The 22,972-nt window shown below is 36.8% G+C and overlaps 1 protein-coding gene and 2 long non-coding RNA genes across 4 annotated transcripts; 1 reads left to right on the forward strand and 2 right to left on the reverse strand.

Moving 5' to 3' along the window:
* Positions 1 to 451: 451 nt before the first annotated feature.
* On the reverse strand, positions 452 to 8,341 carry LOC112569251. 2 transcript variants are annotated; one of them, XR_003100347.1, is made up of 8 exons: positions 8,202 to 8,341; positions 7,508 to 7,861; positions 6,747 to 6,896; positions 4,765 to 4,917; positions 4,020 to 4,373; positions 1,969 to 3,502; positions 1,307 to 1,441; positions 452 to 934 (listed from the first exon to the last, which is right to left on the reverse strand). It is a non-coding gene; the product is annotated as an uncharacterized LOC112569251 (long non-coding RNA). The 2 variants fall into 2 exon arrangements; XR_003100348.1 differs by lacking the exons at positions 452 to 934; positions 1,307 to 1,441 and having other exon boundaries at positions 2,189 to 3,502; positions 6,747 to 6,875.
* A 2,070-nt stretch (positions 8,342 to 10,411) lies between these two features.
* Positions 10,412 to 19,870, reverse strand: LOC112569253. Its single transcript, XM_025246990.1, has 9 exons — positions 19,700 to 19,870; positions 17,751 to 17,899; positions 17,031 to 17,384; positions 16,168 to 16,521; positions 14,665 to 15,730; positions 13,595 to 13,747; positions 12,899 to 13,246; positions 12,133 to 12,276; positions 10,412 to 11,402 (listed from the first exon to the last, which is right to left on the reverse strand). The coding sequence occupies exons 6-9, from the start codon at positions 13,680 to 13,682 to the stop codon at positions 10,492 to 10,494; spliced, it is 1,491 nt and encodes a 496-aa protein (XP_025102775.1). The 5' UTR covers positions 13,683 to 13,747; positions 14,665 to 15,730; positions 16,168 to 16,521; positions 17,031 to 17,384; positions 17,751 to 17,899; positions 19,700 to 19,870; the 3' UTR covers positions 10,412 to 10,491.
* A 1,626-nt stretch (positions 19,871 to 21,496) lies between these two features.
* LOC112568237 lies at positions 21,497 to 22,361 on the forward strand. The gene is made up of 2 exons (XR_003100039.1): positions 21,497 to 21,647; positions 21,881 to 22,361. It is a non-coding gene; the product is annotated as an uncharacterized LOC112568237 (long non-coding RNA).
* The last annotated feature ends 611 nt before the right edge of the window (positions 22,362 to 22,972 follow it).

Genomic DNA, 22,972 nt, shown 5'->3' on the forward strand with positions numbered 1-22,972 from the left:
TTTCTGAAAGTTACTTTTTTACAAGAATAATGTGTTATATTTTTAACATGCACATATTATTTCTTTTAAGGTAGCATACTAACATGTGAATCCGTTATCCACAGTTTTATGCAGTTTTCAAACGATATTTCTCTTTAAATTAGTAGTGAAAGTAATTGTTATAAACTGCAATTAATCCTTGCGTTTATTGAAGCTGTCAAGATAATAGCAAGTAACAGTGTCATACCTGTTGTTTATAAGTTCTTCCATAAAAGTGCGGATTGATACACATGGACTACGGGCTGCAGATACAAATTTAATACGTAAATATTTCCGCGTTATCTCGCTTCAAGAGTTTTCTATAGGAAGTCTTCTCGCTCTCACTTTTGTAATAAGAGGAACACGCATGGCCGTTTACATGATTTTAGGCAATGCGACATTGTATCAGAAAATAACGATCTATTTTTGCAGGACACCGGGGTTTTGAGAATAGTTTAACACTTTTTGAAATGCATATGTCCCATGTAATATGCACTACAAAATAATATTCTACAAAACCTGTGCAAATAAACTATGCCTGCTTACTTAGTTAATGACCTACCTTCTTTAACATTAACAAAGATGTCTCTTTGATTGTTTGTCGTCTTCCCATCCCGCCATGTCCAGGTGTATAATCCGCTGTCAGAACTACTGGCCTTCTTCAAGAACTGAACTGTGTTGTTGTTTAAACACTGGCAATATGATGTAGCATTTGATGAGTCCGACGCTTCACAGGCTGTATTTAGAACAAACTTACAAAGGTCCACAGTTCTATTATTATGTTGATGCGATATCTTGATGTTGAAGACGGTTTGGTGGTTTATGTGAACTGTAAAGTTGATGTAGTCGTTTTCTTCGATTTCTGTCGAGTTGTCCCCAGGTCCTAGACCGTCAAACTCAACCTGTGTACCTATGACTGAAAAAAAAATCCATATATTTTACATTAGCAAAATCAGCGAGGTTCTGTATTCTTCTACTCCATTTTAGGTTTTGAATTTTCTGTAAGATTCTAAATGTCTCGATTGCTTTCATTAAAATATTGGTTTTGAAACTTGTGCTTATTTTTAAACTACAAAAGATGTTAAACCATACTCATAATGAAACTAAAAGTGCAGAAAACTCAAAATCGCGGACATGAAAGTAAATAGAACCGGAATATAACTAACGGTGGACTATTTTTCATTCTCACATGGATGCTTACAAAAATATTGTCTATGTGGGACTAAAGCTTTTGAAAGAACTGACAACCGATCTTTAAATATATCTGTTTGCTATTCACAACACTTACGATTGTGAGCTTCGTCTCCTGTACTGTAGATATTGCTTATTATGGTGAGAAGAAGCCAGGACTTGGCCAACTGCACAGCGGTCCCCATGTTGTCAGTAATTAGGTCAGGCTTACAGGCTACCAAGTCTCTATCCTCTGTATATTTAAGTTGAAAGATAATCAACAAAAAGGCTTTGACCTTTCGCACTTACATACGACGACCTTTCAGTTTCTATAGCATCGTGTGCTCTAGTTGCCAACTACATCCTATGTTTCATTAAACGCAATGCAAACAGTTGAGAAAAATGCTCTTTCACCAGGATGCAAGTGTCAATGATGTATCCGCCTACAGTCACATCCTTTGTATTCTTCACTTATGTGGTCAGTACAAAAAGTAGGCATTTATTTTATTTTTATGTATTCCATACTTGGGTTTGCTTCCGACTTATTTTACCAGATGTTGATGCGTTAGAGTTTGATCATCAGGTAGTTCCCGTACTTGTTCCATATGGAGTGTTCGTTGTTGTATTTAATGTCTAAATATATAATTACTTCCCGATTTATTTTTTTTTATTTTTATGTATAAAGCTGTCATATCAACTGAGACGGGATATTGTGCAAATTTGCTATACCCCAGTGATATCGTTTCTGTCCACATTTTTAGCATTACAGCAATTACTGACCTTTTAAGAAGTTATCCACGGTTGCTCTGGGACATACACGAAAGGGAAGTCAATGGCCTCTACTGTAACACAGGTACATGTTAGACACGCAACATGTTGTAACCAAGCAAACATTTTTAAAGCTTTTGAATCAGATTTGATATGTACTTGCGTGCGTACTGACCTTTTACTTGGACCCTTAAAGCAAACACAACTCAAGATATCATTTTTCGTTTTTTTCTTTTTTTTTTTTGGGGGGGGGTTCTTTTGTTGGTGGATTCTTATTGAGGACATTTACTGGAGAACATGCAACATTAAGGTTCTTGTTGCTTAATAGGAAAATATTACTAGAGTAGAAGTTCAAGTTGTGACGGAAATGGAAACTGTGAAATCTTATGGATAATGTATGCAATATGAAAAAATATAAGATTCCTAGTCCATTTGCATGTCAATTGTATGAGGAAAATTATATAACGACCACTTGGGTCCAGAATGATCTGAAGATGATGATACTGGTGATGAGGACGACGACGGCGACGAAACACTTATAGAGCGGATTTTATTTCCTCGCTTAGCAGCGGGCTAAATACTTTTGGAGAAAGTAGCAGCTCGAAAAATGAATACAATAGTTCAGCTAAAAGCTATCAAAAATAAAGAGCGAAAAAGATGGAGTGAGATGATAATACGAAGAGTGTTAATATATCTAAGGTTGTCAGTGTACTAAGAAGTAAATGTAGTGCTTTTTTATGTTGATGATTAGTTCTCAGTACATGTGAGTTAATTGCTTACCTTGTGATACCACGGATATGCCATACCAGTCTTACTGTTGCTTTTATTCCAGTGGCAAAATCCAGTGCAGTCCCTCTTCGACTCAAAATAGGACGAGGTAGAGGTGTATTTCTTCAAATTAAAGTCCAACTTCCACCAGCGAAAATCGCGTTGACTAATCAACTAAAAATCAACGATCTACGAGTGTTGAAAAATTGCGGTCCTTTTCTTAAAGTTTATCCAAAATAAACCTTATATGCTGGCCAGTAACACAGATTGGTTTAAAATTATGAGACACAATTCTAGTTTACTTTTTATTGCATTATCTACATCTGTGCTTGTGAGATTTTCACCGGATTTTTACTACAAGTATCGCGAAAGTGAATAAAGGCGGACAAAGGGGGTTTTAATGCCATTTTACAGGTATTAGGAATTGAATTGTATGGTACATTCATCTTTCGGCTCTAACAGATATTATACTTTTCAGTTTACATTTTTATTCAATCTCCCCTTGTCATGTACTTAATATATTCCTTCCTTGCCCAGTCCGGAAGAAAAAAGCACAGCACGCTATTGTCATATGTTCAGCCTCTTTTGTCACAAACCCAGGCAATTTTTAAGTAAAAAACTACAGTTATCTTACCTTTACTACACTTATCATTATCCCTTATCCAGAACACCACACCCGCCGTTACCGTAGCGACGACGATTAAAATGACACACACGATTGTAGAGGTTGTTGCTGCCGACGCTGTATCATCGGATCGGTTACCTGTATGTGGAATGGCTAAAAATAAAGAAATCACAACCGTTTTATGATGGTTTTTATTTTAGGAGGAAATTTTAATAAACTGAAGAGGCAGTGTCTCATGCTTGTGTTTGTTGCAGCTGTCATGGTAATAGTGAAAAAGAAATGTATACCTGTTCTCATGAGATATAGTATTTTTCCATCAAAGCGTCGAATGATACTTATGGTTGATTACAGGATGCAGTACAAAAGGGACTCATTTCCGCGTTTTCTCCCTTAATGCGTTTTCTATAATGAGAAGTCGCCTTGGGCAGACTTTGTAATCAGAGGAACATTCAGACATTTGCCGTGTACAGCGTTTTACAAGATTTCAAACTACACGACATTTCATAGGAAAATAACAACCGATATTTGCAGGACATCAAGGATTTAAGAATACGTTAACACCTTTTAAACAATATGATAAGAAGTGAATGTGTACCATGTTGCATGCACCAGACAATAATGATCTACAAAACACATGTACAAATGCATGCCTTCTTAGTCAATGACCTACCTTTTTTCACATTAATAAAGATGTCTCTTTGCTTGTCTAGTGTCTTGCCGTCACGCCATCTCCAGGTGTATAATCCGCTGTCAGAACTACTGGCCTTCTTTAAGAACTGAACTGTGTGGTTGCTTAAACAGTAACAATATGATGAAGCAATTGATGACTCCGCATCCTTACAGGCTATCTTTAGAATAAACTTACAAATGTCCACAGATAAATTATTCTGTTGATGCGATATCTTGATGATGAAGACGTTTTGGTCGTTTATGTGAACTGTTAAGTTGATATAGTTGTTTTCTTCGATTTCTGTGGATCTGTCTCCAGGTCCTATACCGCCAAACTCTACCTGTGTACCCATGACTGAAAAAAAAATCCAAATCCATCTAATCTACATCAGTAAAATTATTATGGATCTTCATTCTTCTACTCCATTTTCGTTTTTAAATCTTATGTACGATTTTAAATGTCTCAATTCTTTGTGTAAATATGGATTTTGAAACTTGTTCTTATTTTCAAACTACAGAAGACGTAAAAGCAGATGAATAATAAAGCGAGAAAGAAAACTCAATAAAAGTCAATAAAAAGAAAATCAGTCGAAAAGGAATCTAGGGGAGGGCTGACCTTATTTTAATATTACAATGACCAATAAAAATAAAAAAATAAAGTATCCATGTGTTACTTAATCTTTTAAAAACAAGACTGATGACCCATTTCTGTTTATACCAGTCCACTTACAATAACCAACACTTACCATTCTGGGCTATGTCTCCTGTACTGTTGATATTCCTTATCGTGATGAGGAGAAGCCAGCACTTGGCCCACTGTACATCGGTCCCCATGTCGCTAGTAAATAGTCAGGTCAGGCTTACAGGGCTACCAGGTCTTCATCCTCTGTATATTTAAACTGTAAGATAACCGACAAAATGGATTGGTCCATTCACAGTTGAATACTACGACCTTTCGGTTTTAAATAACATCTTGTCCTCTGGTTGTAAGAAGGCAACTACATTCTATGTTTAAATCACAATGCCTACAGTTAAGCAAAAGTTTCCTTTTCCAGGGTGAGAGGTCAATACTGTATCCGTCTGCGTGCACATCGACAGTATCCCTTAGCACGTGATCCAAAAAAGAAAAGTTGGTGGCGCACAACAGGCGGGGCAATACTCGTGTAGCTTAAAGCAGTTACCTCCATACCACTTTAAGATGTTGAAATTAATCTTGATTAACTTTGTCAAAATACACCAAACGGATCTTACTCCTACCGCCACCATCGAGTTGACGTCAGGGAAGGAAGAGACTTCGTTGAAGCGAACGAAAGAGTCCCGTGTAATTTCTCTTATTAAACACAACATCCCATAAAACATTCAACTTTTTCCACATGAACACACACGAAAATAGACGAGATTAAAACCGATCCTACTCTTTACGAGATTCTAAGCAGTTTTATTTTGCCTTTGCAATCCCTCTAAGGCACTGTCACTAGGCGAATCTTTGAGTGTATGGTAAAAATGATTTAGTAGAACTACCAAAATTTTAATACAGAATGTTTTACAATCTATATTTAGACAATAAGTTCTTGGTACTCCATACCAGACCTAGGTAGTATCTAACTGTTGCTTTTCTTCTAGTGAAAATCCTACTCATCATCGTGGCTCATAGTGGGTTCCTTGATGTCAGAGGAGTAAGAGTCAAGGGGTCAAGAGACTGGCTTACGTCCTTATTGTTAGCACTGGGTGTGGTAGGGTCAGTTGATTGACTCTTGCCCTTCTTTTTAACATAAGTATACGTTGAATCATCAGATCTGTTTTCCTTGTTGATTTTATTGTAGGAAGATTCAGGTGGCTGGCTCTTGGTCTGTTCCTTTATGTCGTCGTTGTTAGTATCATCAGGCGTCATTATCGTCAGCGTAGTTGGAGTCAATGACAATGACAATTTCATTGCTGTTATTTCCGGAATGATGGTTATCTACATTGCTCGTTGACCTCATTGCCTTTAGCATGGTCAAACCACCTCCAACGGTAGTATCGGCCACAAACCTTACCTTCTGTTAGACAAATCTGAGACGCTGCTGTTGACATTTATATATTCATTATGGTCAGTGTTGTTTCACAGCTTGTTTTTAAATCTCTCATTTATACTTTGTTCTCTTCCACTCCTTGTAGAGCCCAAAAAAGAAACGAAAACATTATGACTTACTGAGATGGCAGGTTGCTGTTATATTTGTCAATCGACTCTTCGTAAATTCATCCTTTTCTTTTGCCCCACACTCGCACAGATTTTAAGATAAAAACTGCAGTTATATTATCTATGGTACATTTAGTTTTATTTCCCATACAGAACACCACACCAGCAGTTGCAGTAACAATGACGTTCAATAAGAAATCTCAAGAATACTGTAAAGTAATTAAATTGGTTGGCTAGACCACCGGCGGGATGATCACACAAGAAACATGGCCAAACTCAGGAGGAGAAAGCATGGATAGCCCTTTGTTTTCGCAAAACTAGTAGCAAGGTCCCGATCCCGAGGACATGCCGACAAAATCCGAAGCAACCGAAGAAAACCGAAACAAATATTTCGCGAAAATAATCGACGAAAACTGTACTCGATGATAACCAAAGTCAACAAAAACCGAGATTTTACTGTACTGTTAAATTTGGGTATAGTTCTTTATTTCTCTTTTGCCACACATTGACACAGACTTTAAGATAATAAAAAAACTACAGTTAGATTACCTATACTACATTTAGCTTTATTCCTCATCCACAACACCGCACCAGCCGTTGCCGTAACAACGACGGCCAAGAGGACACACACAGTTGTAGCGGCTGTTGCACCCGACGCTGCATCATCAGAGTTGTTACCTGTATGTGGAATGTCTGGAGCTTCAGAAATAACAAACGTTTATAATAGTTATTTACATTACAAGAATAATAGGATATCTTTGTATGAGTATACCCAAATATTTGTTATTTTCAGGGAACATTTTGACACACGTATCAGTTAAAACTTTCTTATAATTTTTAAACGAGACTTCGTCTCAAGTTAGTAGTGGAGACAATTTCTGCATTCAAAGTTTAAGTGGTTATGGAAATAGGAAAGAACAAATTTATAGCTGTTCTCTTATAAGATTATTTTCTCATACAAGTGTGGAATCATGCTCGTTGACTACAAGCCTGAGATCAAAACTCAAAATGAAAATATTTCCTTGTTATTGTTCTCAATACATTTTCTATGAAAGGAACTCAGCTCGGACTTTATTATAATCAGAGTACAAAAAAAGACATTTTTTTGTCTTGAAACCTCTTTTTCAAGATTTATAGTAACGCGATATTACATCGAAAAGTAAACGACTGATGTTTGCAGGACACCAGAGTTTTGAGAATAGTTTAGCAGTTTTTAACAACATTCGTAGCAGTCCTATGTTACATGCAATAAAAATAGTCTACAAGACATTTGTATAAATGAATGATTTCTAACTTAGTTAATGACTTACCTTTCGTAACTTTAATAAAGATGTGTCTTTGTTTATCTGGTGTCCTGCCATCCCGCCATTTCCAGGTGTATAATCCGCTGTCAGAACTAATGGCCTTCTTCAAGAATTGAACTGTGTTGTTGTTTATACACTGGCAATGTGGTGTACCGTTTGATGAGTCCGATACTTCACACACTGCCTTTAGAATAAACTTACAAAGGTCCACAGATAAATTATTCCATTGATGTGATATCTTGATGCTGAAGACGTTTTGGTTGTTTATATGAACTGTTAAGTTGATGTAGTTGTTTTCTTCGATTTCTATCGAGTTGTTTCCAGGTCCTAGACCCTCAAAGGCCACCGTTGTACCTATAACTGATAAGAAATCCAATATTTTATATCAACAGAACTAGTTTCATGATTTATTCTGCACGGTCATGTTTTTTTCCGAATATTAGGTACCACTCTAAACTGTTTTATTTAATTTTAATATCACAGAAAAAAGAATATGTGTTATAAAACTGAAAACAAAAACAACCACTTAAAATCATTAAAGAAAAAAAAAGTAGAATAGAAAAGTAGTAAGAGGTATGCCCATTAGATTGTCCTTTATGCTTGGAACTAAGAGAGTGTCTAGGTGTGAGTAATCTTTTTTAAAAAAATACTGAAGACTATTTGTCCTGATAATACTCTCCTTTCACTTCACAACACTTACCATTGTGAGCGACGTCTCCTGTACTGTAGATATTACTTATTGTGATGAGGAGAAGCCAGCACTTGGTCCACTGCACAGCGGTCCTCATGTCGCCAGTAACTAGTCAGGCTTACAGGGCTACCTACTCTTCATCCTCTGTATATTTAAACTGTATTATATCCAGCAAAATGGATTTGATCCCTCGCATTTAAATAGACGACCTTTCAGTTTCTATAACATCGTGTGTTCTAGTTAAGTAGCCAACTGTATCCGGGAACTAACAATTAATTCGATATAGGGAGGTTTACGACTTCGGGAAGGTCAACTTATCGAGGTCAGACTGTACCAGATCTTTGGTATCCATGGAGTAATTTCCGTGAATTTAGTGAACATGGGTTGTTCATTGCTACTTTTAAAATCTCGTTATTTTTTTATTTTTTAAAGTTTGCAGAGTAACCCATCGAAATATTGTGAAAATTTTCACTATCACAGTTGTGTAGTTTTTGTTTAAAGAGTTCACATATTTAACATGGCAGCAGTTCGTGTGTTCACTGGAGTCTGTTTCCTGTTCAGTACTTTTTGACATTAGAAAATAGAATTACATTTTCCATTGTCGATTTAAATAAAATTCTTCCTGTAGTAAAAACTGACCTTTTAAGAAGTTACGGCTGCTCTGGGACAGACAAGACAATGAAATCTGTTGCAGCAACTCTAGTTCAGGCACGTGTTAGACACGGAACATGTAGACAAGATGCTTTTTTATGGCTAATGAGTCAGATTTAATGCGTGCTTGCGCACTGACCTCTTGCTATGACTCTTGAAACAAAGAAAACTCAGTCGTTGTATTTGTATTGCTCGAAATATCACTTTTTGAATCGGAATGATGTCTTTTGTAATTGAAGAAACTGGTGAAGATGCAACATTAGGGTCTATGTTATTCCACAATAGCAAAATAATACGAGGGCCGATTTCATTATTCAGGCTCTGACGGAAATGACTTGTAATTAGGTGCTTTACACAACTAAGTACATAGACATATAACTTCCTTTCCTTTCTTTTGTACGTTCTTTCATTCATTCTACTCTTCATATATACAGCAAAAGCAAGAACATACAAGTCGAGCAAAAGAAGGCGAATGAGAAATTAGTAGAAAGTGAAGTAAAAGAGAAGGATAAAGACTAAGAGAATAAAGACAATGGAGAGATGATACTAGAAATCCGAGATATAGCAAAACCCGTGTAAACAATGAACCTCTTGCCATAGCTTTCTGAAGTGACAAAAAGATTTTTTTTCTTTGACAAAACGACACTTCTGCTTATTTTTATGTTAAACAGGAAATCAATGCGCGATTGTTCTAATGTAAGGATCCAATTTATCCTTCCTGTTCTTTCCAAAGAGTTGGGTACTGATGTTTAAGCTCAGCTAAGGTTGTAGCAAGTGTAACTACTTTTTTGTAACCTTAAGACTTTTCACGATACTCACTGGTAACCTTCACAACAAACTATTAGGACAAATAAAAAGAAGAAATATATAACATCGATTTCTACATACCACAAATTTGACTGTTTTGGTTCTTTCAAAGATCGAAGTAAAGTTCTAATCAATTTACAAGTATATGTTTAAAAAATAGCCATCTCGACTATAAAGAAAAGATAGCTGGAGAAAGTGGCAAAAAGAACTTGTCGGATATAGTGATCATTAGTCAGATTACATCTTCTCTAACCTGTTTAAATCAGGAGGAGTGAACTTTTTAAAGCTAAAAAAAAAATAAATAGGAAAAAAAACAAATAATTAAGAAAATAAAATAAATAAATTTGATGCCTAACGATAGAAGAGCCGAGCATTTATTGTAGTGACAGTCAAGGAACACATCCGACTTTTACCAAGACACCTGAACAACTTATCAGGTGATCGCAATTGTCATCTAACTATATTGTGTCTTTTTTTTATTGTGATAGGAGTATCGGCGGGTTGTTGTGTTAGTGTTGTTGTATTGGGGGGTGGGTGTTGGTGTTGGTGTGCGTGTTGGATGGCGCGTTTGAGGGGTGTGGAGAGGAGGGTTGGTTGTTCGTAGGAGAGTTCAGGGTGTGGGCTGGTTGGATTGGGGTGTAGGCGCTGATGGTTGTTGTGTAGGGGTCTTTTCGTGTGTGTTTTTAAGAGCGGAACGCGGGTGTCGTGCTGCGTGGACGCTGCCTGTTTAAAGTGGTTGGCTCAGACTGCTGTTTAGAGGTCACCTTTCTGGCTCGTGTTCTCCTTGTTAAAGTTAGGATAACTGAGATCATTATGTCCCTTGACTTGCTGGAATGTGAGGTCAGCAAGCTGTCTCTTTGGTTTCGATGTGATCGTAACTGGGGTCATCGTGTTGGTGTATCTCATGGAGGTGATTGTAGAAGTCGCCTCGCTCAGTTGTGTCTTCTTTTCCCTGAACATATGTTGTGTTATGTGGTGAGAAAGGTTTCTGCTTGTTTTTAGGACTATAAACCCTTTCCTCCTCCGTGTCCTGTCCTTCATTGTGTGGATAGATTGTGTCAACCGCCAGGCTTCCGTTCTGTTTTTTAACTTCATCGCAGAAGAGGTCTTCGTGTGGGATCATGTCTCCGGTTTCGACCTGAGCATCAGTAGAATGATCTGGATGTCTCATTTTCCGCTTCTTAACGTGTGCATAGGTGGGGTCGTCTGCTTTACTGTTTTCTTCTATCTTGACGTCAGTGTATTTGGGGTCATAATTGTGACTCTCGTCGTGTTCTGTGTCGTTAGTGTTGTTGTTATCATAATCATGGCTCATACTGGGTTCCTCGATGTCCGAGTAGTAAGGGTCAAGAGGTTGGCTGTTTCTTACTGTTAACACTGGGTTTGGAAGGGTCAGTTGATTGACCCCTGCCCTGCTGTTTAACATTAGAATTTGGTGAATCATTTGACCTCTTCTCTCCATGAAATTCATCAAAATAGGAAGAATCTTCATAGAATGGGATCTCCAAATTAAAATCGGAAGATTCAAGTGGCTGGCTCTTGTCCTGTTCTTTGATGTTATCGTTGGGTCATCAGGATGGATCGCATCGATAACGTCAGAGTAGTTGGGGTCGAGGCTGGGATTTGCTGTAGATTCTATGACGACAGCTGAATGAGGGTTAACTGCAGTGTTGATAGTCTGACTGTTGACTTCATTGTCCACCGCGTGGTCAGAACTCCTCGAACGGTAGTATCGGTCGCAATCCTTACCCCCTGTAGGACAGATACAAACATACTATTAACATTTAAAATATTTATTGAGTTTAGTGTCGTGTCCCTGCTTATTTTTTCAATTTCTCCTTCACGCTTTGATCTTTTCCCTCCTATGAGAAAAAAAACCAAAACAAAGATAGAAACAGCATGTGTTACAGAAATGGCGTGTTACAAAGAAACCTCGGTTTTCGTCGATAATTCTTCCGAAAACAATTGGTGAAACCCGAAACCGACAAAAGTGAGATTAGTTCCATGTGAATCTGTGTAAATCCAATAACTTCGTTTAGACACTCCAAATAACTTTCAAGCGCGGTCACGTGGGCATGCCGATAAAATCCACGGCAACCAAAGGAAGGGGGGGGGGCGAATTGTGTTTTACGCCGTGTCAGCAGCTAAGGCTATATTACGGCAAGCAGCCAGCCCTGTAAACAGATGCCACGTGCAGAGAAAGATCAGCATGCCCGAGACGAGAAATGAACTCAGGGCAGCCAACCTTCACTGTATTGGTGACAGGCGCTAACAGCGTTAACCGTTGCGCCACCGGGCCGCTGCCGCAACCAAAGGAAGGCAAAATAAATTTTTCGCAAAAATAATTTACGAAAACTGTAATCGATGATAACCAAAGTAAACGAAAACCGAGGTTACACTTTTTTATTTGTGTATAGTTTTATCTTTCTCTTTTGCCACACATTCACACAGTTTTTAAGATTAAAAATTACAGTAAACTTACCTATGCTACATTCAGCTTTATTCCTCATCCAGAACACCGCACCAGCTGTTACCATGACAACGACTGTCAAGAGGACACACACAGTTGTAGTGGTTGTTGTTGCCGACGCTGTATCATCAGAGTTGTTACCTGTTTTTGTATTGGCTAAAAAAAGAAATAACAAGAGTTTTTCGATAATTATTTGTGGTACAAGAATATTATGAAATCTCCTTTAGCATACACGACTAACGCAAAAAAACCCACATTTGAATCGCTGATCAAATATTTTGTAAAGTTTTCATACAAGATTTCTTGTCAAGTCATTAGTGGAGACAATTTTAATAAACTGCAAATAATCCTTGTGTTTGTCGCAGCTGTCAAGGTAAAAAAAGGAACAAAGTCATACCTGTTCTCTTATAATCTTTTCCATATAAGCGTGGATTAATACTCATGGTTGACTACAAGTCGCAGATCATATGTACAATGAAAATATTTCCCTGTTTTCTTCCTTAAGGCGATTTCCATAGGAAGTCTTCTCGGATTTAATTTCTAACCAGAGGAACACGCAGACATTTGCCGTGAACGGCCTTTTACAAGATTTCAGACAACGCGACATTTCATCGGAAAATAACGACAGATTTTTGAATGACAGTAGGGTGTTGAGAACAGTTTAACAATTTTTGAACATGCTGTTAGTTTATGTATCTCATGTAACATGTACAAAAAAAATAATGAACCACAAAACATGTGCAGAAATGTCTTCCTTCTTATTTAGTTATTGACTTACCTTTTATAACATTAATAAAGATGTCTCTTTGTTCATCTAGATTCTTGCCATCCCGCCATTTCCAGGTGTATAATCCGCTGTCAGAACTATTCACCTTCTTTAAGAACTGAACTGTGTTGTTGTTTAAACACTTACAATGTGATGTAGCATTTGACGAGTCCGACGCATCACACACTGTCTTTAGACTAAACTTACAAAGGTCCAGTGCTATATTATTGTGCTGATACGATATCTTGATGTGTAAAACGTTTTGGTAGTTGCAGCGAACTGTTAAGTTGATGTAGTTATTTTCTTCGATTTCTGTCGACTTGTTTCCAGGTCCTAGACCGGTAAACTCTACCTCAGTACCTACGATCACGGAAATTCCCCCTTTTAACATCATCAGAATTAGTTTATGGTGCTTTTTCAAATCTTAATTATAATACTCTACACAGTTTTAATCTTCGTTAAAATTCTGTCTTAATTTGTCTGAATTCTTTTCAAATATAAAAAGCATAAAAATACGTACTATAAAAATTTAAAAAACACCGAAAACTCGAAATCACTTATCAGAAAAACAGTAGAATATAAAAAGATTATCCCTTTTCAGTGTCTCTGATTTGTAAAAATAACAGTCTAGGTGTGGTAAAATCGTTTTAAAAGAGTTGTCGACCTTTCTCTGAGGACACTAGTCATTTTACACTTCACAACACTTACCATTATGGGCTACATCTCCTGTACTGTAGACATTGATTATTGTGATGAGAAGAATCAAGCACTTGGCCCACAGCACAGTGGTCCTCATGTCGCCAGTAACTAGTCAGGTCAGGTTTACACAGCTTACTAGTCTTCATCCTCTGTATATTTAAACTGTAAGATAACCAACAACATGGCTTTGACCCTTCGCACTTAAGTACTACGACCTTTCAGTTTCTATACCTTGTCCTTTAGTTGTAAACAGCTAGCTGCATCCTATGCTTCATTAAACACAATGCAAACAGTTAGGAAAAATGTGTGTTTACCAGGCTACAGTTAGGTGAAATGCTCTGATATCAGGCTGCATGTGTCGATGTTGTATCCGTCATCGTCCATATCCTTAGCATCCCTGAGTCACGTGGTCGGTACTTAAAATAAGCTTTAGGGTTTTTTTCTCTGAATATTATACTTGGGTTTGTTTCCACCTGATTTTACAGATGATAATGTTATTGGTTTTGTACCCATCATGTAGTTTCCCTATTTAGTCAATAAGAGTTTTTCGATTTCACTTTTTGTGTTTAAATACATAAATATTTTCCCATTTCTTTTTGTTAATTTTATTTTTAAAGATCTCATAGCAACTGAGAAGGAATGAGCAAATTTTTAATACCACAGTGATTTCGTTTCTGTTTGAAGCACCCACATCATTAACATGACAGCAATTCATGTACGGAAGACAAGAAGGTTACACCTGCTATTGTTTAGTTCTGCATCTTCACTCCTAGAAGTGATCCGACTTCGAAGTCAGTCTACTAAGTATTGTGAAAGTTCTTGTAAAATGGGAATTTAAGGATGTCTGTTATTTATCATACTTTGTAATATGTACTTGTGAATACAAAATTTCAAGCGGCTTCCTTGAATGATGCAGCTGTTGTACACTTCTACAATTCCACTGGCAGTAGTAAACTAAATTTGAAATAAAACTAACGAGTATTGTAAACATTCTGGTACAGTGTTGTGATGAGGGTTTTCTGCTGTGCATCTGTAGAATATTTAATAAGTGTAAATAAGCAAATATTAAGTAAGAGTACTCCTTCTGCTGTCTGCTAGAGATATATTGCAGAAATAGGCAGGATACAGCTTTGGACCATCAACCCTCTTTCAATGTCCAGTGCAAAAACCTGATTCGGCGCGTTACCTTGTGAGTGATAAGGAATGAGGCATTTGTTATTAGACAGATTATTGAGAACATTTCCAAGATTCCTTAGCAGAACTACCAAAATACAAAACTGAAAGTAATGTATATTTTGATCACCAAAAACATGCGAGTTGATTGCTTACCTTCTGACATCAATGCATACATCATACCAGTCGTAGACAGTATCTTACTGTTGCTTTTGTTCCAGAGACAAAATCCAGTGCTGCTCCTCTTCGACTCAAACTACCCCAAGGTAAAGCTGTACTTCTTCAATCAAAAGTCAAGCTTCCACGAGCAAACATCGCGTTGATGAGCGAACTATAAACTTAGTGATCTACGAGTGTTTAAAAAGTACGGTCACATTGAGAAAGTTTAACCAGAATAGACTGCTTGTAATGGTTAACAACACGGATTAGTTTACAAATTAATAGCCACAGTTCTAGTTTATTTTATATCGCTTTATCTACATCTGTGCTTGTGATATTCTAACCGGATTGATACTGTGAGTCGCACGAGAGCCAATAAAGGTGACAACGTGGGCTGTAATGAAGTTTACAGACATGTGTAAGGAATTTTAATTCTTAAATATATTTTGCTTTCAGACCTACCATATATCTTCTTTCAAATTTAGATTTTCAATTAACATTCCCTTCTCCTGTACTTAAATGTATCCCCCTCCATTCATTGTCTCGCGATGATAGCTATTATGGGATCAGAGCTGTTGTTATTCACATGACATCAATCGGTTTCATCTAGTTCATTCATCTAGTCATTCATAATAACACCTGCTAGACAGTTTCCAGGTATTGTGAAAACAGTCGCACTGCCTGACTTACCTCGCAAGCAAAAGACAACACCAGCAGTAACCACGACAACTACGCTCACAGACACGCAAATGATTATAGTGGTTGTTGTAGCCATCGCTGTATCGTCAGAGGGGCTCCCTGTCGGAATGTTTGCTGAGAAAAAATTAAAAACTTTGGCTATGGATACCTCTTTAAAAGTAAATAAGTAAAAAAGTAAATAATAAACTAAGGAAATGGATATATGGCTGGAATTTAATAAATAATGGCAGAGTGTAAACCTATAAACCATGTTATTACTGATTAACTCTCAAAATAATAGTTCAACATACAATGACAGTACACTTGAAACAGTAGTAACAGCAAAGTCGCATGCTGTCTTTAGTAGAAGCATAAAAAAAACCCAATGAAATAGATAAATATATAAACAAAGTACAAATAACTTTTAAACCTTTTCTTTGCAAAAGACGCAGAAACACTGTACGCTTATATATATATATAACTACTGACGTACCTTTACTGACATAAAACAAAATGTCTGATGTCTTGCTTGTCTACTCTTAGAACTACTTCACCTTTTGTTAATGGTCTACCTTTGATCACAGTGATAAAGATGTCTCTTTGTCTTACTGGAGTCCTGCCATGCCGCCATTGCCAGGTGTATAATCCGCTGTCAGAAGTACTGGCCTTCTTCAAGAACTGAACTGTGTTGTTGTTTAAACACTGACAATGTGATGAAGCGTTTGATGAGTCCGACATTTCACAGGTTGGATGGAGAGCAAACTTACAAAGGTCCACAGATAAATTATTCTGTGGTTGCGATAGCTTGATCTGGAAAATATTTTGGCCATTTAGGTGAACTGTTAAGTTGATGTAGTTGTTTTCTTCGATTTCTGTCGAGTTCTGTCCAGGTTCTAGACCGCCAAACTCTACCTCTGTACCTTTGACTGAAAAACAAATTCATCTTTTTCTATCAGCAAAATTCGTGTTTGCTTTTTAATTTTCCTTAACCATGTTTGCGTCTGAATTTTAGGTAGGACCGTAAGCTTTTAAACTTGTTTTTAATAAAATATGGATTTTCTAACTTGTTTTACTTTTTAAAAACTACAGAAGACATAAAAATTCGCACTTCGAAACAAATGCGCATAGAGAAACCTCGAGATCATTTATTACAAAACCATCTAAAGGGAATGTAAGGAAAGGTTCATTCCTAATTAATGTCACTCCTTCAGATAACCTGATAACAGCTCAATCTCACAACTCGATTAAAATAAACAATTTCTATGTTTACCTCCCTTAACGGGTTTGCTTTGATAGGAACATATAGACACCAATGTTTTAAACTTTTTGAGAAACAAGCTATTAGTTAATGTGCACAATGTGACATGATTCACAAAACAATGATCTACAAAAATTTAGTCGAAATCCAATTCTTCTTACAAAGTCAGTGACCTACCTTCTTTTACTTTAATAAAGATGTGTCTTTGTTTATCTGGAGTCCTGCCATCCCGCCATTTCCAGGTGTATAATCCGCTGTCAGAACTACTGGCCTTCTTCAAGAACTGAACTGTGTGGTTGTTTAAACACTTACAATGTGATGTAGCATTTGATGAGTCCGACACTTCACAGGTTGTCTTTAGACCAAACTTACAAAGGTCCACAGATAAATTATTCTGTTGCTGCGATAACTTGATGTTGTTGACGTTTGGGTCGTTTGTGTGAGCTGTTAAGTTGATGTAGTTGTTTTCTTCGATTTCTGTCCAGTTCTCTCCAGATCCTAGACCGCTAAACTCTACCTCTGTACCTATGACTGAAAAAAAAAGGAAAAATCCAATTATTTTTTATGAAATACATCAGTGTTCGGTGTTTTATTCTGCTATTCAAATTTTTTTGATCTTTTGTAGAATTTTAAGTGTTTTCATTCCTTCTTTAAAATATTATTTTTAGAACTTTTTTCGGACTACAGTAGACATAAAAACATTGGCATCATAAAATTAAAAATTCAAACAAAACTGATGATAAACAATAAGTAGAATAACAGTACAGTGGAGGACTGACCACTTATCAATATGACAGATGTTTCCAAATTAAGAAATTGTATGTGTGAATAAATAGTTTTAAAAGAGACTGCGACAATTTCTCATGACACCAGCTCCTTACACTTGACAACATTTACCATTCTCGGCTATGTCTCCTGTACTGTAGATATTACTTATTATGGTGAGGAGAAGCCAGAACTTGGCCCACTGTACAGCGGTCCCCATGTCGCCAGTAGTCAGGTCAGGCTTACAGGGCTACCTTGTCTTCATCCTCTGTATATTTAAGCTGTAAGATGACCAACAAAATGTCTTTGACCCTTAGCACTTACATACCTCGAACTTTCGGTTTCTTGTCGTGTGATTGTCAGCAGCTAACTACACAATGTGTTACAATACAATGTATATAGTTGAGTAAGAATCTCGGTTTCCTGGGTATATCATATCTGTCTACGTGCACATTCTTAGCACGACTCAGTCACGTGGTCAGTACTGAAAAAAATATTTTTTCTAGTGTCTAATCACAGTATGGAGGAGAATACTCGTGTCCCTACCTTCGCTAACCATGATGTTGAAATACATCTTCATTACCTCAAAATACCCTAAAGGTATCTTACCCCTGCTAGAGGTATGTTCTAGACACAGGCAGGGTTAACTTTTTAACCATGAACCATCTCAAAGTCCAGCTAAGTAACCTGGACACAATGTGACAGAAAATATAGGATATTAATAGGGACGAATAAACATTGTGAAAAAATCATCTTATTAAGTGATATCGGAATCAGCTTTTTTATTAAGAAAGCGATGAATATGTAAAACAAATCTCTTTCAGCGAACAAGAAACTAAATACAATAGTGCAAGATAACCATTTTTTCAGTGTAAATGTTAAATTTCCCATTTTATTTTTATTTTATTTTATTCCTCACAGACGATGACGATGATATGGTCCGATGAAATAAATCTTATGTGCACTGACATTACACTGGCATTTCTGACATGGATGCTTGTGATCTCAGGTTTACACATGTGGTTGCGGTTCGAATGACTAAAGGGAGAAGACAAAAGTGTCTTGTTCCCTGAAGAGATTTGAGACACTTATTCTCTTTGTTTTTTTACTTTTAAACAACAATAATAATAATTTATTTTATTTAAATCGATCGACATAGAATCAATAAACATTCGGCACTCTTATAATCAAAGAATTACTCAAAACACACAGGATTTCTTGGGAAATTTAAGCAAAGGAAGTGTTTCATACACTTGTGCTTAGTGGGTGGAGTTTAAAGGAAACAGAAACTTTAATCTTTGTGTTCTTGACTTTGTGTGACACACCAAAACATAAGTCTGTCATATACAAACTCCTACACAATTTATTGGTCCGACGAAAATAAAAAGAAAAATTTGGTTCTAAACAGTAATTATCTTGGAGTAACAGATATTGTTCTGATATAGTTAATAATTAATTAATTAAAATATCATTTTCTTAGCTTGTCTCCTTTAGTACTATGTTGTAAACAATAAGAAGAATGGGCTCAGTCGTCTACTGATCTTGCCAGGCACATCATCATTATCTATATTTAAAGTAGAGTGTTTGAGTTTCGACTTCAGACCTCTCCCATTGGATTATGGTATGTAAAGACAAAAAGATATTAAAGAAATTAGAGACTATTATATATACTATGTTCGTCTTTCGATTCTATCTAGAAATTCATTTCTTTTTCTTAGTGAGCGTAAACTTTTTGATGGGTCCTCCCATTCCGTTTTTATGTCAAATTAGTTCCTGTTGTTTCTTTAATTTTTTCTTCTTTTTTTAATAGACTGCTTTGCCTATTATGGAATTTTGTGCAAAATTTCCTCTTTCAAAACACTCGCATTTAGAAATAAATCAAATGTACTTTGGGGAAAAAAAGAAAACATCGATAAGATCAAACGAAAAAAAAAAAGACGCTGATTAATATTTTATGAAACTACTAACCGACTACACTCTTCAGAAAAAACTCTGTCAATGTTTCCAGATATATTTAACTTGAACAGTTTATTGAATTCGTTTTCAATATTTTAATAATAAATAAGTTATAAAAAACTTACTGTGTATTATTTCAACTAAGGACCGATATAATAAAGAGAAACATCTTATTTTTGACTGTCCATGTAATATCCTTCGTCTCCTGGTGGGAATGGAGACGAGTTATGCGAGTAATTGATGTGTGTGTGATTGATGCTTGTTTCTGCTTGTTACCAGCAAAGTAAACATCGATAGAAACTTTTTGACGAGAATATAGAGGAAAGAAATCGCAAGTCGACCACACCAAGTACAATTTGAGGGAAACCGAAAGGTCGTCAGGTCTTGACACTTGCATGGGTTTAAACCATTGTGTGATTTTTCTCACACACTGTGTTGAGAGAAGGAGGCCTTTATTTACACTTCTTGAGTTAGTGGACCACTTGCAAAGTTTGGTCACTGACCAGCCTCTCGGTAACATGGGTTTGTGTGTAGGGTGTGGTGTTTGCTGGGTTTTGCTGGCACTGATGAGGATGACCAACACTGCCAGTAATCAAGCTGAGAATTGTAAGTACTGGAGATCATTTATATTGTTTCTAACTGTGTGTATTGTTCGGTGTAAGACTGATCCTTGATTTTCCTCTCCCAAGAGTCTATAAGACCAGCCAATGTTTCAAACCTTTCCCATGGCACTTATATGTGTCTTGAAAACTTTCTTTGCCTTAATGTCATGTCTTCAGCTGCTGCAGGACTTCTTGTCAGTGTTAGTCACTCAACACTCTGTTCTCATCTTGATTCAATTTGTTAATTTACTGATTACTGTCAAACTCCAATATTTTATTCAAAAGCATTGCCAGTAATCATACTTTGCAGACACACACCACGTAAACTCTAACTTTTACATGAGACAGAAAGGAATTGTCACCAATATACAGTAAAAGACTACATATAGCTGATCATAAGCTAAGCATAAGGTTTTTCGCTTTGTTTTTGATTTTTTTTCTTAGGTATGGAGTTGGAATTCGACGGCTTGGGGCCTTCAGATAACATGGTCAGAGTTGAAGAGAACACATACATCTATCTCACAGCTCACATACGATGGCAGCATGGGTGTGATAATGACACAAAGGACACTTTTCATATTAAAATTTCTCAGACAGACAACCAGTTCATCACTGACGTGTGTAAGTTTATCATAAGCAAGGAGATTGCAATGCATCAGAAACATCGAATAATGGTTCCCAATGTCGGTGCTTGAGCAATCGCTCGGTCCAGTTCTACAAAAAGGTCAAGCGGTCTGACAGCAGGAACTACACCTGGACATGGGTCAACATCAAGAATCCAAACAACGAAAAACAGAGAGAAATTTTCATCTCTTTTAGTGAGTAAAATCGTGAGTGAGGAGTGAGTGATGAGTGAGTGAGTGAGTGAGTGAGTGAGTGAGTCTGAGTGAGTGAGTGAGTGAGTGAGTGGTGAGTGACTGAGTGAGTGAGTGAGTGAGTTGAGTGAAGTGAGTGAGGAGTGAAGTGAGTGAGTGAGTGGGGCCTTACATATAAGAAAAAGAAAAACAAAAAATTCCTTGATGGTCTCTTTCTACTCGTGAAACGTCGCGTAACACATGAGAGGACCACAGGTCGTTAGGAAAAATCAATGTATTCAACCGGTTGATTTTTTTTTTTCATCACTGGCCGTATGGAATCATACAAGATGTTAGTATGTTAACTTCGATGAAACTGATATTTTACCTGTACACTGCTCTAAACTCCATGCCGCATTTGTTATAGCCACAACCGCCGTTTTACTCTTCCATAGGAAAAAGTGAAAAATACTTCCTAAATTGTTTCACACGAATACGAAAGCCCAGTCACATTTCAAAACCTGTATTAAAACACTGTATCCTTACTGACACTTGTGACTTTTTCCAAGCAAACACAACAGAGGAAAGTTCTGACACTACAGCAGTCGCTGCGTCCACGTGTGCCGTCGTCGGTGTTGTTGTAGCAGTTGCTGTTGGATATTTCTTACGGAAGAGAAGTAGGTGCAAAAACATATTTTAAATCTATGAACACATAACAGTGACTGCTAATAAAAACTGAATGAATAGACGATTGCTTGTTTTTTTTGAATCTGTTAAAGCCAGTAATGTTAAATCAGACTACTCTTATTTCTAATAATTAGCAAAATCCGAACAAAGAAGAAAAAGTAAAATTATTTAAAATCATATTTAACCAGAAAAAAAATGGAATGTGTTCTTTTTTGTTATGCAGATGTCCTAGCCTGTTGTCGGAGCTGCTGTGTGAGTTCGTCTGCTGCTGCTGCTGACGGCAACAAAGAGATAACGAGGCAAGTGGTTGACACCAAAGACGTCAGCAGCTGCCAGTGGATGACCGCTACTACTCGGACAACCTCTATGAGGACATGAGCTGTTTAGACGACCCCAGATACCTTCATTACAAACAAAAGGACACAAGCACAGCGAGCTGACAACATCTACGATCACCTGAGCTGCTGATGCGGGCTGTAAATCATTCATTGTGTATCAATGTCATCACCTTGGTGGTGTTGCTACACAAAGCAGTTTGCTTTTCCAGCCGTTGTCTGTGGAAACAAATGTTCCTTTTTCAAATTTTTTTACTTATTACTTTTATCTTTAATTGCAACGCCATCTTTCTGTCGTGCCCAGCTGTGACATTCTTCTATACAAAGGCATTTAAAAATCATTAAAGATTTTTCAATTTTCAAAAATCATTCCTATCGAGATTTATTTGCTTGTGTTGATGGTTTCGTGTGTCTGTCCTTTTGAATTTGTGTCTGCGAATGCTGCCAGAGGAGCATGTTCCAGTATTAAAATAAAAATATGTTACTTAAAGTTTAAAATAGAACTATTGAAGATTCCCATGCTTGAACAATAAAACTTTTCCCATTCAGTTTCAAGAGGTTTTTGAACTCCTGACAGTTTTTCCGGCTTCAACCCTCGGCCCTTGAGTCTAATGTCAGTGCATGCTCATGCTTAATATTACATAAATGTCTCTGTCTAATAAATGCTTAGTCCTATGAGAGACAATTTACAAGTTTAGTAAGAAACCTCTAGCTTCTGGACATTCTCCTAATGATTTGATGTACTTTTCTGACGGAAATAAACAATAAACTCAAGTATGTGACCAGTATGCTAAACCTGTATGTGAAGATTGATAACTCATTGTCATTTACTTTCGCATTTGAAAAACTGTTTCCAGTTAGGAACACTATTTAGAAAACTACGACTGAATGGAATAACTGATAATAAACAGTTCTGTAGTAGTGACCTTTCTTTTGTTTTCAAATCTATTTTCTGGGGAGAATAGTTGTCCACAAATTTT

This window comes from Pomacea canaliculata, linkage group LG7, assembly GCF_003073045.1.
Source record: "Pomacea canaliculata isolate SZHN2017 linkage group LG7, ASM307304v1, whole genome shotgun sequence".
Lineage (NCBI taxonomy): Eukaryota > Metazoa > Mollusca > Gastropoda > Architaenioglossa > Ampullariidae > Pomacea > Pomacea canaliculata.